The sequence below is a fragment of the Lepidochelys olivacea genome (assembly GCF_965140295.1).
Source record: "Lepidochelys olivacea isolate rLepOli2 genome assembly, chromosome: 28".
Lineage (NCBI taxonomy): Eukaryota > Metazoa > Chordata > Testudines > Cheloniidae > Lepidochelys > Lepidochelys olivacea.
In genome coordinates, this window is record NC_140438.1 from 920,591 (window position 1) to 936,597 (window position 16,007).

The following is a 16,007-nucleotide window of genomic DNA, read 5'->3' on the forward strand; positions in this document are numbered from 1 at the left end:
AGCCAATAAAGTCATGCCTTGTAACCCAGCGGGCACTTTCAGACTTGCTTTTCTGATTGATATGCAGGGCAGTGACCGACCTGACAAGGGATTGCTGGGCAGTGGGTGCAAAGGGGTAACAAGTTGCTGGAGACATGAGGTGTCTCTCTCTCCTAACTCCTTGGGGCTGTGTGGCTGGGTCCTTAAAGGGCTGTGTGAACCCGACCCACATCCATGGAGGAGCTGGCGAGAACCGAACAGACACCTCCCAAGAAGAAATCCCGCCATCAGGTGGAAGATGTGAACTCAGCAGGGGGCTCCGATGGGAGGCTAGGGTACACCCGGCCTTGGGAGAGGGACAGGCACTCACCCGGGACAGAGAGAGAGAGAGCCAAGATGGCATGGCCAAGGCGCACTGTGTCTGACGCTGTGCTTCTCTACACTAACGTCAGGCCTCCAGGGCGCTAATAAACCCTGCTCTGCTCTGGAAAGGCGGCCGGGCGTCACTGCAGACAGCGGCTGGGCACCCGGGTCCCTGCAGAGCGGACAAGGCTCTCACGGGGCAGAGCTCGCCAGGTGAAGCAGGCTGGAGCCCCGAGGCACAGCTGACCCGTAGGCCTTGGGAGTCTGACACACTGAAGGGGTTCCTCCCAGGACCTGTTTAAAAGCTGGGGCGTAGCTCAGAACCCGTAGATCCGTGACATGCTGCTGCACTGTTGCCGAGGTGTCCTTCCTCCCTGCCCCCTGCAGGAACCCCAAAGCAAACGTGCCAGTAGGACCATGATCTGTTTACTGAGTTCAAAGCAAATAGAAGGGGGAGAGACAAGATAAAAAGCTCGGCCCAACGCACAGACCTACACCTCACATGCGGGTCGGCCATTGCCACCCGAGGATTTGCGTTCCAAAGTAACTGGCCCAGTCTCGAACCCCCCAAATAAATAATCCAGAGTCGTCTGGAGCACCCCACCCCAGTCCATACAGAAGCTGTGCCATCCTCCCCGCCGATCCTTTCACGTGATTTGGGAAACAGGGAAGAACTGTGACGTGACTGACACCAAACACAGAGGAAGGGGAGGGGCTCCAGCCGGATCCTTGCTTCAGACCCCAGTGAGAGCCGGGGCTGGTTCCCCAGCAGCAGGCAGACGCTGGCCCGGCGGAGGGGCTGCGCTCTGGGGAGGGGGCGCCCAGCAGCGGCAGGGCAGGACCTCCTCTTAGGCACTGAGGAAGAACTTCTTGTAGAATATGTTCATCTGCTCGAGGAAGATGAAGGTCAGGACCGTGTGGGGGCCCAGGCGGGCGTAGTAGGGGGTGAAGCCCTTCCAGAGGCTGAAGAACCCCTCGTAGCGGATGACTTTCAGCAGCACATCCTGGAATTCAGAAAGCAGAGGTCAACATGCCGCGGATGATACTCCGGGGCCGCCACGCCCCTGCACTGGCTAGTCGCTCGAGCAAGCGGTGGGGAGGCAGGACTCCTGGGTTCTATTCCTGGTTCTGTCACTGACTCTGTAGCTTCCAGCAAGCCACTTCTCAATCTCTCTCCCTGCCTCAGTTTCCTTCGCCGTACAACACTGTCTGAGCTCCCGGAGCCGGGATATTAATGAATATCAGCGGAGCACTGTCAGTCCCCCGGCTTTTCTTCCAAGTCTCATATCTGACCGGCCACTGCCCCCCAGTGGCCAGATGGATTCAGGACCGGTGAAGAGACACACCGGGACTGCGCCGTCGGCACAACGCAGCCGGCGTATATTTAACGAAGACGCCACGCTGAACGTGACACAGAGGAGGTGACCATCGTATGTCTTCACTTGACTGTCCTCCTGAGTCCCCTTTGCTTTCCCTGGACACGGGCATTTGGAGAAGTGCTTTCTCCCCTGCCCCAGCGTCACGGATTCACATGCAGGGTCCACCAGCATTGCAAGGGCTCGGAGCAAAGGCGTGATGGGTGAGTGACTCTGAGTTAAAAGCCTGATGGGAATATTCCTCCACACCCCGGAGGTTAAAGCCCCTGGGTCCTGTTGTCCCAGGCAGCCAGGTGACCGGAGGGGGTGCAGAACGGAGTGGCTCCCTGTCCATGGGGAGACTCCGAGATTGGGCAGCGGTAAGAATTCCTGAACTAACCACCACAGAGAGGGAGTTCGCGGCGGGAAATCACCTGCCTGTCGAGGTAACTTTCCTAGCCACGCAATAGGGGCTCAGAGCTGGCTGCTCAGAACCCCTCCAATAATATCCAGAGCCCCCTGTATCTGGGCTGAGGCGATGGGCCACACGGTGCACCCAAGCACTCCACGGGCCTGGGCCCACTCTCACCACCAAACATTTCCACCTCGTTTCCAGGCTGAATTTCTCCAGCTGCCAGCCCTCGGACCGGGTTAGACTGCTAGACTGAAGAGCCCGTTACTGACTATTTGTTCCGCAAGTCAGTACTTAAAGACCCCCTTCGCCTTCTCTTTGTTAAGCTAATTGAGCTCCTGGAGTCTCTCACTCGAAGGCAGGGTTTTTAATCCTTCTCGTGGCTCTTCTCTGACCCCTCTCCGATTAATCACCCTCCGGCTGGAACTGAGGGCACCCACGATGCCCAATCCAGCCGTAAAATCACCTCTCTGCCCCTACTCGAGAATGCCGCTTATGCAGCCCGGGATCGCATCAGCCCTTGTGGTCACAGCGTCGCACCGGGAGCTCCCGTACAGCGATTCTCCGCCCCCTAAACTGACAGCTCCCATCTCCACACGGCTTTGAGGTACAGGACAAAATGTCTGGACCCCATGGTACAGCCGAGTGCTTCATCTCACTGGACAGCTGGGGCGTTCTCCCCCGACGACTGCACCTGGCTCCTTACCAGAGCTTGACCTTCTACGCTTGCCATAGGCGCCTCCATTTCCCCACGGCCAGGAGGGAAGCACAGCTGCTCTATCAATAGAAACATGCCCTATGGAGCGGCAGCGTGAACCCACCATCTGGTCACAGGGGCAGGAATATTCATCCAAGGACACAACACCCCAAGCGCAACCAAGGGCAGAAAACGGCCCATCCCAGCATGTGCCCTGGCTCCAGCTATCACTTACCAGCCCATTCTTGTACTCCGGCTTCCCGTCTATCATCCGCATGTTCTGAATCCTGTGTGCCCGGAGGAAAGGGGGAGAGGAAGCTTTAAGCCAGCAGCAGGCGCTCAGCGGGGGCCTGCCACTTATTTATACATCAAGATCAGTTTCCACGTATCTAGGGATCAAGGGTGGATCTGGGACAAGGGAAGCCTGCAGTCCAGACTAGCTTGCCCTGTGATCCCTGCAGCCGAAGCAAGGTCAAGTCTTTATGAGACCCGCCCCCAGAACAGGGGCACTATGGGTCATGCTCCCTATGTATGCATCCCTGCCCCTGGAAGGTGGGGAAGAGCTCAAATCCCGTGGCCTGTTCGCTGCTGACAGGGGGTGATTCCCTCCTGTGGTGATGGGCACTGCTGTCCCGTTAGGGCTGAAAACTCACCAACTCAGCTCTCAAAATACCCACAAGGGAGGAATGAGGGAGCAGAGATGGATTCCCCTCTAGCAACAAAACCCTCCACTCCCTGTTCCTGACCCATCTCTGTGCCCCCCTCAACCATCCCAGCCTCTGCCGAGGGCACACCCAGCGCTCCTCCCACTCGCCTGGTCTTAGCGATATCCACCGGCATTGAAGCAGCCGTGGTCACCAGCCCGCTGATCATACTGGCACAGAAATGGCAGAAGATGTTGTCTCGGAAGTAACCTGGAGAGGAGAGAGAGGAGTGGTTTTAGGACCCCCTGGAGATCAGAACTAAGCCGTTCTCGAGCAGGGGGGCTAGGAGCCAGGACTCCTGGGTTCTATACCCAGCTCTGGGAGGGGAGTGAGGTTTCGGGGGTTAGAGCAGGGGGAGCTGGGAGCCAGGACTCCTGGGTTCTCTCCCTGGCTCTGGGAGGGGAGTGAGGTTTCGGGGGTTAGAGCAGGTGGGGCTGGGAGCCAGGACTCCTGGGTTCTCCCCGCCCTTCCAATGAGATATTGGGAAACAGGCCTGCCCCTCTCTGTGCTTCAGTCCAATGTGGATAACACTTAACTACCTCCTGGGGGGCAGCCTGGACTGGTTAGCAGGGGAGATGCACCAAGCATAATACTGGCATGTTGGTTGGCTCGAGCAACTTGGCGTGGTGCTATCTCGCAGTCTTGCATTTTATGTCGGACACGTGAGCGGCACTTACCGGAGCCCAGCAAGAACTGCTTGGACTGAGAGTAGGAGGCTAACTGGGCAGCGTTCACAACCACCGCTCTGGCCATGGTGGGGACACAGCCCTGCAATGCAAAGAGAGGAGGGGCAGTTAACGGGGGAGGACACGGGAAACACCATGCAGACACGAGGACGGGGAATCTAAGCACTTGCCTTGCGTGAGAAGCAGATGCCTGCCACAGACTAACATCCCTTCGGCCCCCTGAACGTGTTTGCCCGTAGGCTGTGTGGCCTCACGCCCCATATTCTTCAGAGTAAGATGATGATATGATTATGGCGTAACTACAATGTATTTTATGCAAGATAGGTCCTGTAAGAGGTCATTGAAACGGTTCTGATTCACTGAATAGGATTATCCTAGTTGTATGCATGTATCATTTTGGTAGCTGAGAATACTGAAGTTAAGAATATTGTTTATGCACCTATTACACATGTGTTTACACCTGTGGGCGGCCCATGAGACAGAATGCAAACAAGTCAATGGCCCATTAGGGAGAACAAAAGGTCTGAGAAGATGCTAATCTCCCCCTGGGGAGGCTTCCTGAGGACATTACAACCAGCCTCTGACTCATGGCTGCTATGGCCCTACAGGGGCATGTGACCAAGTCACCTGGTACTGGACCCCATCTTGGAATGCCAGTATTTTTCCACTGAAAGGCGTGGGAACCAAGTTTGGAAACAAAGAGTTCTCGCCATATGCAAAAGCTATTTAAGGCAGGCGAGTGACATCATCCTGGTTCCTCTTCACTGACTCCCCACCCAGAGGAGATGCTTGGGAACACCTGAGAAACAAGGACTGGACTGGGGGAGAAGGGCTGAACCCAGGCTAGAGGGATTTCTAGCCTGTGAAATTTTCAGCTGCAAGCAAGTGCAGCTTGCCTTCCAGAATCTCTGCAATCTGCCTAAAATAACATTTGCTAGACATATCCAATTTCTTTAGCATATTAAGATTACCTAGTAAATAAACAAAAACAATCTAATCTGCTTTGATCTGTTTGCTATCCCTTATAATCACTTAAAATCTGTCTTCTGTAGTTAATAAACTTATTTTTGTTTTGTCCAAAACCAGTGTGTGGAAGTCACAACTGGAGGCAAAAAGCTGTGTGTATTCCTTTCCTGAGGGAGGGGATGAATTTCATGAGCTTACGCTGTACAGTTCCCTGTGCAGCGCAAGACAGTATAATTTTGGCTTTACCCTCCGGATGGGGGGATGCACTTGAGTATCTGGGCAGTTCCTTAGCTGAAGCCTTCCCAGGCAGAGCTGATCTCAGCATCTGTGTGTGTGTTTCTGCAGCTCGGTGACTCCCTACCTGTATGTGTGCTGGTGAAAGTGTGTCTGCAGCTTGTCACAGGGTGAGGGGGAGTCCAGGCTGGTGGGTCAGATGGGCTCAGTGGTACTCCAGTTCCAGGTGTACCCCAGAGGGTTTGTATCCCACAAACCCAGTCTCCCCCCTCCGCCCAAGTAAATTCTCCTGGGTACATCTGCCGCCGGGCCTAGCCCTCTAACGAGCGCCGTACCCGCCAGAGTGTCAGAACGCCCTCTTCGCGGGTTATCCTCAGCAGTGCGTTGAAGACGTTGGTGTAGCCTCTCCTCTGGTCACGGGGCAGCCTGGGAATAGGAACAGAGGAAGGGAGCAAGGGGGCAGTTCAGACGCACAGACCCCCTCAGAGCGTGGCCTAGTGGGTTACAGCAGCAGGCTGGGGCCACTGAGTTTCTCATGGGGGCTAGCAGCACCGCCGCCAGGCGAGGAAGCAGCGGCATTACTGCATCACACGTAGTTCAAACCCACTCACCTGCCATCCGCCGTCATCCTGATGAGCGCCACTTCAGCCGGCGTGCCCACAAAGGCCCCGGTGGCGCCAGCCGTCATCCCGATCCCCGCCTTCATGAAGAAGTTGGGCGGCGTGCCGTCCGCCTTGGTGAGCCTCTCAAAGAGGATGGTGTAGATGCCCAGGCGGGTGGTGGTGTAGGTCGCCTGTCTCAGGAGCCCTGCCGACAGCCTGCCAAGGGTGGGAGGGTAATGGGCCTGTGTGGTTGCTGAACTCCTGGGCTCTAGGCCCGGGTCCAGCTCTGCAGCAACCATGAGAATTAGGTGCATTTCCTCACAGAGCCGGAGGCCTGGCACACAGGAGGGCCAGAGAAAGGCTGGCCACGACACAAGACATGCGTCTCCCGGCTGCATGGACAGCGATGGCTTCCCGCCTGCACCATGTGTGCCCTGGCCCTCACGAGCACTTGACTTTACCCCTGCATGCACCAAGCATGGCTCAGCTCCGCACTGGGGAAAGGAGCAGAACTGACAAAAGTGAATGCTATACCCACACCGGGCTCAAACATTTCTCACAGGGCCAGTCAGCGCCTGCCGGGAGGCAATGATCCTGGTCACAACACAGCTGGGGCTGTGGTGCCATGTGTAGCCTAGAGGGGAAAGGCCTCACGTCCCGTTCGTCAATCCCTGTGCCAGAACAAAGGAGTGGTCAGGAAGGTGCCCTCAATCACCCATCCCCGCCCCCTCATACCCAGTGTAGATGCCGCGGACTCCTTCCTTCCTGAGGATGCTCCTGACTGCATGAAAGCTGGTTTTGTACTCTTTGGTCTTGGCTCCTTCCCCGCTCAGCTGCATTCGGTTCTTCACCAGGTCCAGGGGCTGCACAAACACAGTGGCCCCCATGCTGCGGAGCCACAGGGAGCATTTTACAAGAGACAAAATGGAGACAACCGGCCTACACGGTGCAGTTAAGGGGTATCTAAAGTGATCACCTGTATTGGGATAGCGCCTAGGAGCATACATCACGGATCAGGACCCCACTTTAGAGCTGACAGCCTAAGCTTTGGGGTAATATTCTCCTCCATTTCTCACAGGGGACCCAGGAGCCCTGACAGTCAGCCCCCTCCACTAGCCACTCCTCACAAAGCTGCCAGTTGAACTTAGGAGTCCCAAGTGCCAGCTCTACCCACGACAAACACAGGGCAGTTTTCAGAGTAGCAGCCGTGTTAGTCTATTCGCAAAAAGAACAGAAGGACTTGTGGCACCTTAGAGACTAACAAATTTATTTGAGCATAAGCTTTCGTGACTACAGCTCACTTCATCGGTTGCATTCAGGGCAGTTTATCTGTAAGTGGAAATAGCCAGCTTGCCAGGAAGGGACTGCCACAGCTGTCCAGCCTGCCACAGCGTTCAAATCATCAGGTCCAAAATTCAGACAACCAAATAACTTTCGGACACACGCTCCACTTCGGACTCTGACCCACACGTAAGAGGGGGAGGAGAGAGTGCTTATTTATCAACGCCACAACCCCCAGTTTAGAGAAGAGATTTAGGGAGCGGGCCCAGGAGTTACTACCTACCATCAATGAAAACACTCGCCTTGCTTGCTTTGGACAATCCACAGGGGTGGCACAGACCTAAGGGTGACAGCAGGAAGGGGAAGCCTCAGATGTGTGGGTTAGGAAACTCTAGCCTGCCCTCCACTTTCGAACCAGTGCCCTATTGAAGATGAAAGACTTAGCCTGTTCTCTGATTCCCCTGAGCTAGCTGGTCCCCATTCCCAAGAGGGAAGAGACCCTGTATCCTCTGGAGCCAGCCAGTCCTGCCTGGAGCCAGCCAGTCCTCCTAGAGGTGGAAGGGCCCTAGACGGCCAGAGGCTAATAGCACATTTGCTAGGCATGTTCTGGTGAGGATTAAGAGTAAGAGAAACAGCAGCTAACCCTCAGGCGCTGTCCCTCACAAACCTCCTAGTCACGCTAAAGCGCAAGGAAACCCTCAGGCTGCAACAAGTGGATTAACATTTTTGGCCTCGGCAACGCCATACTTTGCTCCACACGTAATCCCATGCTGCGCCAGTTTGCCAGGTCCTGAGCACAGCAGGTGATGACCAAACACAGGGCACCCCCACTTCACGGGGCAACCAGTCACATCCCTGCCAAGGAACAGCGTTCACTATGGTGCCAGCTAAAACCTAACAAAAAGAAAAGGAGGACTTGTGGCACCTTAGAGACTAACCAATATATTTGAGCATGAGCTTTCATAAGCATCCGATGAAGTGAGCTGTAGCTCACGAAAGCTCATGCTCAAATAAATTGGTTAGTCTCTAAGGTGCCACAAGTCCTCCTTTTCTTTTTGTGAATACAGACTAACACGGCTGTTACTCTGAAACCTAAAACCTAATGTTACAAATCCTCGTTTTGGCACCTAGGGGAGGGCTCAGTGCTGGTGGGTTATACCCTCCTCTTCTCACAGGCCTCGTGTCTAAGGGCTGCCGGAAGCTTTATTGAACACGGGAAGCAGCACAGTCCGGTGGCCTGACCAGGAGTCAGGAGATGTGAGGGCTGTTCCCAGCAACTACTGACCCTCTGTGACCTTGGGCAAATAACCGCACCTCTGCATGCTTCACCTGTGTAACACGACCCAGGAGTCAGTGGTAGTCTGTCTTTGCAAAAAGAAAAGGAGTACTTGTGGCACCTTAGAGACTAAATACCTTGGTTAGTCTCTAAGGTGCCAAAAGTACTCCTTTGACCCAGGAGTCCTGGCTCCCAGCCCCCCCGCTCTCACCCACCAGCCCCCACTCCCCTCCCAGAGCCGGGGAGAGAACCCAGGAGTCCTGACTCCCAGCCCCCCTGCTTTAACCACCAGCCCCCACTGTCCTCCCAGAGCCAGGGAGAGAACCCAGAAGTCCTGGCTCCCAGCCCCCCTGCTGTAACCCACCAGCCCCCGCTCCCCTCCCAGAGCCGGGGAGAGAACCCAGGAGCCCTGGCTCCCAGCCCTGCCCCCCAGCACAGGGGCTGGGAAAGAGCCGACAGATACAGGGTGCAGGCAGAAACGGGGCATGGCCTGCCCCAGAGGAACCCAGGAGTCCTGGCTCCCAGCCCCCCCACTCTCACCCACCAGCCCCCACTCCCCTCCCAGAGCCGGGGGGAGAACCCAGGAGTCCTGGCTCCCAGCTCCCACTGCCTTCCCAGAGCCGGGAGAGAACCCAGGAGTCCTGGCTCCCAGCCCCCCCACTCTCACCCACCAGCCCCCACTCCCCTCCCAGTGCCAGGGGGAGAACCCAGGAGTCCTGGCTCCCAGCCCCCCCACTCTCACCCCCCAGCCCCCACTCCCCTCCCAGAGCCGGGGAGAGAACCCAGGAGTCCTGGCTCCCAGCCCCCCCTGCTCTCACCCACCAGCCCCCACTCCCCTCCCAGAGCCGGGGGGAGAACCCAGGCGTCCTGGCTCCCAGCCCCCCTGCTTTAACCACCAGCCCCCACTCCCCTCCCAGAGCCGGGGAGAGAACCCAGGAGCCCTGGCTCCCAGCCCTGCCCCCCAGCACAGGGGCTGGGAAAGAGCCGACAGATACAGGGTGCAGGCAGAAACGGGGCATGGCCTGCCCCAGAGGAACCCAGGAGTCCTGGCACCCAGCCCCCCCCCACTCTAACCCACCAGACCCCACTCCCCTCCCAGAGTCGGGGACAGAACCCAGGAGTCCTGGCTCCCAGCCCCCCCCACTCTCACCCACCAGCCCCCACTCCCCTCCCAGAGCCAGGGAGAGAACCCAGGAGTCCTGGCTCCCAGCCCCCCCCACTCTCACCCACCAGCCCCCACTCCCCTCCCAGAGCCGGGGAGAGAACCCAGGCGTCCTGGCTCCCAGCCCCCCCCACTCTCACCCACCAGCCCCCGCTCCCCTCCCAGTGCCGGGGGGAGAACCCAGGAGTCCTGGCTCCCAGCCTCCACTCCCCTCCCAGAGCCGGGGGGAGAACCCAGGAGTCCTGGCTCCCAGCCCCCCCACTCTCACCCCCCAGCCCCCACTCCTCTCCCAGAGCCGGGGAGAGAACCCAGGTGTCCTGGCTCCCAGCCCCCCCTGCTCTCACCCACCAGCCCCCGCTCCCCTCCCAGAGCCGGGGGGAGAACCCAGGAGTCCTGGCTCCCAGCCCCCCCACTCTCACCCCCCAGCCCCCACTCCCCTCCCAGAGCCGGGGAGAGAACCCAGGTGTCCTGGCTCCCAGCCCCCCCTGCTCTCACCCACCAGCCCCCGCTCCCCTCCCAGAGCCGGGGGGAGAACCCAGGAGTCCTGGCTCCCAGCCCCCGCTCCCCTCCCAGAGCCGGGAGAGAACCCAGGAGTCCTGGCTCCCAGCCCCCCTGCTCTCACCCCCCAGCCCCCGCTCCCCTCCCAGAGCCGGGAGAGAACCCAGGAGTCCTGGCTCCCAGCCCCCCTGCTCTCACCCCCCAGCCCCCGCTCCCCTCCCAGAGCCGGGGGGAGAACCCAGGAGTCCTGGCTCCCAGCCCCCCTGCTCTCACCCCCCAGCCCCCGCTCCCCTCCCAGAGCCGGGGGGAGAACCCAGGAGTCCTGGCTCCCAGCCCCCCTGCTCTCACCCCCCAGCCCCCGCTCCCCTCCCAGAGCCGGGGGGAGAACCCAGGAGTCCTGGCTCCCAGCCCCCCTGCTCTCACCCCCCAGCCCCCGCTCCCCTCCCAGAGCCGGGGGGAGAACCCAGGAGTCCTGGCTCCCAGCCCCCCTGCTCTCACCCACCAGCCCCCACCCCCCTCCCAGAGCCGGGGGGAGAACCCAGGCGTCCTGGCTCCCCCAGCTCTAACCCGCTAGACTTCGCTCCCCTCCCAAAGGTCCCGTGTCTCCAGGGCTACGGGGCGTTTGAGAAGAGGCAGGAATTGAGGGGGAGCGAAGGAGGCTGAGTCCGGAAGAGGACAGGGCCGTGCAGGGCTCTCGGAGCACCCCAAGCCCCAACAGGGAAGCGCAGGGGGGGAGGGGTCACGGGGAGGGGGGAGGGGCGTGAGCCGGGGGGGAGGGGTCACGCTGTGGGGGAAAGGTCACGAGGAGGGGGGAGGGGTCACGCTGTGGGGGAGGGGCGCGCGCGCGCGGGGGGGAGGGGTCACGAGGAGGGGGGAGGGGCGTGAGCCGGGGGGGAGGGGTCACGCTGTGGGGGAAAGGTCACGAGGAGGGGGGAGGGGCGCGCGCGCGCGGGGAGACCGGTCACGAGGAGGGGGGAGGGGTCACGAGCGCGCGCGCGGGGAGACCGGTCACGAGGAGGGGGAGGGGTCGCGCTGTGGGGGAGGGGCGCGCGCGCGGGGGGGAGGGGTCGCGGGGGGGGTCGCGCGCGCGGTCTCTCACCCGGCCAGGCCCCCGAACAGGAACTTCACGGCCTTGGGGGAGGTTTGGGGCCGCTCGGGCGCCGCCGCCGCCGCCATCGCCGGGTCCGGCCGGGCCGGGACCAAGGTGACTCCGGCGCCGGGACTGAAGCGAGCGAGCCCGGCTGCGCGCGCAGCCAACAGCGCCCCGGCACGCGGCGGGGCGGGGCGGGGCCAAACCCGGCTGCGCGCGCAACCAACGACGCTTCCCGAGGCGGGCGCGAGGGGCGGCTGCGCGCGCAGCCGGGCCGTCTGCCCTCCCCGCGGCGGGAGGGGGTTGCGCGCGTGGCGGCGGGGCCGCGGCTTTTGGCGGGAACGGCGGTTGGCGTTGCCGTTGGGGCGCGCGCGGCCCGTGAGGAGGGGGCGGGGTCAGTAGTGCAGTACTCCCCGGCCAGCAATAAGTAATACTCGGGGCGTGGGGGAGGACAAATACTCCACCCCCAGAAGTAACACTGGCAGAGGGACGCCTGCGCACCCCCCCCCGCGGCAAACAGTACTCGAGTATTGATACTCGGCGCCTCGTGAGCCTTCCCGGGGATACTCAGCGGGGGGTACTCCGGGGTAATACTCCCGCGCCAGGATACATACTGCGGGGCGCACGCACACATCCCCCCCCCCGAGTAATACTCGGGTATCAAAGTCCTCCTGGCATGCTCAGCTCCCAGTTAATCCCAGTTGGCTAATCCTCGGGGGCCAGGGTACATACTACACCCACCCCAGAAATAATACCCAGGCATGCTCAGCTCATGGTGTCCCCAGGGAATAACACCCTGGGGAAAATAGGAAAATACTCCACAGATATGAATAATAAAGTACTCACTCTGGCCTAGAAATACCTACTCCCCCCCCCAGCCCAGGATAAATACTCCAGGGACAGCGCCACTCAAATCATACTTGTGGCTCAATACTCTGCACATATTGCCCCTTACAAATAACACCCCAGGGGATAAATACTCAGTGGCCCCAGACATAATACTCTTGGATCAATATTCAGCACAGTGTCCTCTAGAAATATCCCGGGAGGGAATATATACTCCCCACGCTCCCCGGAAATAATACTCAGGCGTCAATCTTCAACCACTAACATCTCTTGAGAAATGATACGTAGGGGTCAAGGTCAACCCTCAGTTTGCCAATGCTGGCCCGTAGAAGCACCAGGAGACTAATACTCACAATAACCAATGCTGGCCCCTCAGACATAATGGGAGATTAATATTCAACCACCACCATCGCCCGCCTCAAAAATAATACTTGGAGGTTGAGCCTCAATCGTTGTGGATTAATACTCAACCAATACCACCTCTTCAAACATAATACTTGGCATTAACAATCAACTGCCAACATCACTTCCCTTGGAAATAATACTTAGCAATCAATGCTCAACCACCAGTACCTAGACATCCCTGATTTAACCACGAGACCCCCCCAAACCCAAGCTGGGGACAGAACCCAGGAGTCCTGGCTCCCAGTCCCCCTGCTCTAGCCCAGCAGACTCCACTCCCCTTCTGGGGACAGGGAGAGAACCCAGGAGTCCTGGCTCCCAGTCCCCCTGCTCTAGCCCAGCAGACTCCACTCCCCTTCTGGGGACAGGGAGAGAACCCAGGAGTCCTGGCTCCCAGTCCCCCTGCTCTAACCCACCAGACTCCACTCCCCTTCTGGGGACAGGGAGAGAACCCAGGAGTCCTGGCTCCCAGTCCCCCTGCTCTAACCCACCAGACTCCACTCCCCTTCTGGGGACAGGGAGAGAACCCAGGAGTCCTGGCTCCCAGCCCCCCTGCACTAACCCACTAGATCCCCCTCCTTTCCCAGGGCCAGGAAGAGAACCCAGGAGTCCTGTGTAACCCAGTACTGTGCTACTGATTTCCCCCTCTTTGACAGTATTTGCACAGACATGAATTCCCATCCTTGCCAAGAGACCACAGCTCGACGTAGGCCCCTTCTCGATACTACACGTGTGCCATTCACTTCTGAGCACTCCAGTACCCGTCGTTACCAGCCGGGGACACACACACGCAATTCGTCATTTCAGATGCCCTGCGTGTGAACGACACGCCGAAGACAAACCGCTACAGCTTGGATCTGGGTTACCCCGGCACCTCGATCTGCTCCCCGCGGGGCCCGGCTGGATCGGATGGGTGCTCCAGAGGGCTGCCAGTTTTGCACCCCTGCCAGCTACCGCTCACTCGTGACGCGCTTCCAACTTCTACCTATGAGGGTATGGGGTGCCCCCGCAGGGACACCAGCCTTTAGCACTTCCACATCAGCTTTACTCAGCATGGTTACCGACCACAGGAGCCGCCGCACCCCCTGGCTTGAAGTGGTTTCCATCACTTCCAAGGTTTACAACTTGATTCAATGCGTCTCAGCACCCCCACTGTACAAATTGTTCCAGGCCCCTGCCCCCCCCCCCGCCCATTACCAGCTTCCTGCATCCCTCTAGCTTCCTGAAATAGCAGCTATCTTCCCCGCCCTTGCTCGAGGCTCTGGACTGCTACCCCGACAGAGAGCAATTAGAAACAGCAGCTGGAACTGCAGCTCTCAGTGGGTTGGGGGCTGAACGCCGTGAAATAAGAATTAAGAAATGGGGGTGGCGCTGAGTCTCAGCCCCTCTGCTCTGCCCGGCGGGGGCTTGTGCAGTCCCTCAAGGCTCAAAGCAATCTCTGGAAGGCACGCCCCAGCAGGGTCCAGCAGCGCTTTGTGCCACCCCTCACCCCCAGGCGTTGTACTGCTTCCTCTGCCTCCATGGGGCGGAGCGGCTCACGGGAGGGGAGACTTGGGTGGGGTCAGAATAGGGGATCCCCAGCTCCAGGTATCTGCCAAGGAGATCCCTCCCCCCCACCACTAGCAAAGCTTCCAGGGACAAGATGCAGGGCCTCGTGCTCCTGAATCATCAGGGCATCCAGGAGTATGTCTGCACTGAGCCCAGAGCTGTGGGGCCCAGGCTAGTGGACCCGGTGTTTTGAAGCCCGCAGTGGAGCATCCACAGTGCATTGTAAACCTGGGTGTACAATTGCTGGAGCCGGGTCTCACAGTCGTGCTAATGCGTCCACAACTGCGCTGCATAGCCCTTCTGACTGGGGGTCGGTGGCTCAAGCTGCGTCCACACTGCGAAATGCCAGGGCTTGGACCCAGCTCACAGCAGGACTCTAGCCCTGAGTCAGACTGATTGGCGTGTGGACGGAACAGGGGCTCGGGGGAGTCGAAGCGCAGTCCGCGTAGACACACCCCAGGCGCCCTGCTCATGTGGCTTTGCAGCTGAGACAGGACAGCCTCCCCGAGGGAGGGAAAGTGCTCTCCGGTTACTAGCTGGGGCGTGAACGGCTGTTGAGTGCATCGCTCATGAGATGGCAGCACAGCCCGTGCAAATAAAAAGGGCCCAACTGTCTCTAGGAAGAAGATGACCACTAACCCTCTCCTAGGACTCCTGGGCTTTATTCTTGCCTCTGGGAGGGGAGTGTGGTCTCCTGGTTAGAGCAGGGGGGTGCCAGGAGCCAGCACCCGTGGGTGGCAATCTTGGCAAAGCGGGTTTTGCTCCTCGGGCTGAACAGTGCTGCATGCTGCATGCAGAGTCACGTGCGTTAGTTTTCTTTTGCACCAAATTCTGTGCCTCTTTCTGTGAGCTGGTTGGAAGGGGAGACCCGACTGGGCTGGGGGCTAACATGGTACCTGGCCTTCGCAGAGCAATGGGGCAGGTGTGGGGGAATTAACTCCCAGGCTGGGATTCCTTAGACTCAGAGAATATCAGGGTTGGAAGGGACCTCAGTCCAACCCCCTGCTCAAAGCAGGACCAATCCCCAACTAAATCATCCCAGCCAGGGCTTTCTCAAGCCTGACCTTAAAAACCACCACCTCCCTAGGTAACGCATTCCAGCGTTTCACCACCCTCCTAGTGAAAAAGTTTTTCAAAATATCCAACCTAAACCTCCCCCACTGCAACTTGAGACCATTACTCCTCGTTCTGTCATCTGCCACCACTGAGAACAGTCTAGATCCATCCTCTTTGGAACCCCCTTTCAGGTAGTTGAAAGCAGCTATCAAATCCCCCCTCATTCTTCTCTTCCGCAGACTAAACAATCCCAGTTCCCTCAGCCTCTCCTCGTAAGTCATGTGTTCCAGCCCCCTAATAATTTTTGTTGCCCTCCGCTGGACATTTTCCAATTTTTCCACATCCTTCTTGTCGTGTGGGGCCCAAAACTGGACACAGTACTCCAGATGAGGCCTGACCAATGTTGAATAGAGGGGAACGATCACGTCCCTCGATCTGCTGGCAATGTCCCTACATATACATCCCAAAATGCCACTGGCCTTCTTGACAACAAGGGCACACTGTTGACTCATATCCAGCTTCTCGTCCACTGTAACCCCTAGGTCCTTTTCTGCAGAACTGCTGCCGAGCCACTCGGTCCCTAGTCTGTAGCGGTGCATTGGGTTCTTCCATCCTAAGTGCAGGACTCTGCACTTGTCCTTGTTGAACCTCATCAGATTTCTTTTGGCCCAATCCTCCAATTTGTCTAGGTCACGCTGGACCCTATCCCTACCCTCCAGCGTATCTACCACTCCTCCCAGTTTAGTGTCCTCTGCAAACTCGCTGAGGGTGCAATCCACACCATCCTCCAGATCATTAATGAAGATACTGAACAAAACCGGCCCCAGGACCGACCCCTGGGGCACTCCAC

General features: G+C 58.7%; 1 protein-coding gene across 2 annotated transcripts; it reads right to left on the minus strand.

Moving 5' to 3' along the window:
- Positions 1-752: 752 nt before the first annotated feature.
- Positions 753-11,486, minus strand: SLC25A11 (solute carrier family 25 member 11). Of its 2 annotated transcripts, XM_084616572.1 has the most exons (9): positions 11,315-11,449; positions 7,563-7,619; positions 6,734-6,886; positions 6,008-6,214; positions 5,732-5,822; positions 4,188-4,278; positions 3,621-3,720; positions 3,042-3,093; positions 753-1,346 (listed from the first exon to the last, which is right to left on the minus strand). In XM_084616572.1, exons 3-9 carry the CDS (start codon positions 6,883-6,885, stop codon positions 1,191-1,193), a joined length of 849 nt encoding a protein of 282 aa, XP_084472698.1. In that variant the 5' UTR covers position 6,886; positions 7,563-7,619; positions 11,315-11,449; the 3' UTR covers positions 753-1,190. The 2 variants fall into 2 exon arrangements, with proteins under 2 accessions (XP_084472698.1, XP_084472697.1); XM_084616571.1 differs by lacking the exon at positions 7,563-7,619 and having other exon boundaries at positions 11,315-11,486.
- Between the last annotated feature and the right edge of the window lie 4,521 nt (positions 11,487-16,007).

Coding starts and splice junctions, on each gene's coding strand:
- SLC25A11 (XM_084616571.1), bottom strand. CDS start 11,391: ATGGCGGCGGCGGCGGCGCCCGAGCGGCCCCAAACCTCCCCCAAGGCC. Junction 5,823..6,007: donor AGGATGACGGCGGATGGCAG/GTGAGTGGGTTT, acceptor TCCTATTCCCAG/GCTGCCCCGTGACCAGAGGA. Junction 4,279..5,731: donor GCGTTCTGACACTCTGGCGG/GTACGGCGCTCG, acceptor TTTGCATTGCAG/GGCTGTGTCCCCACCATGGC.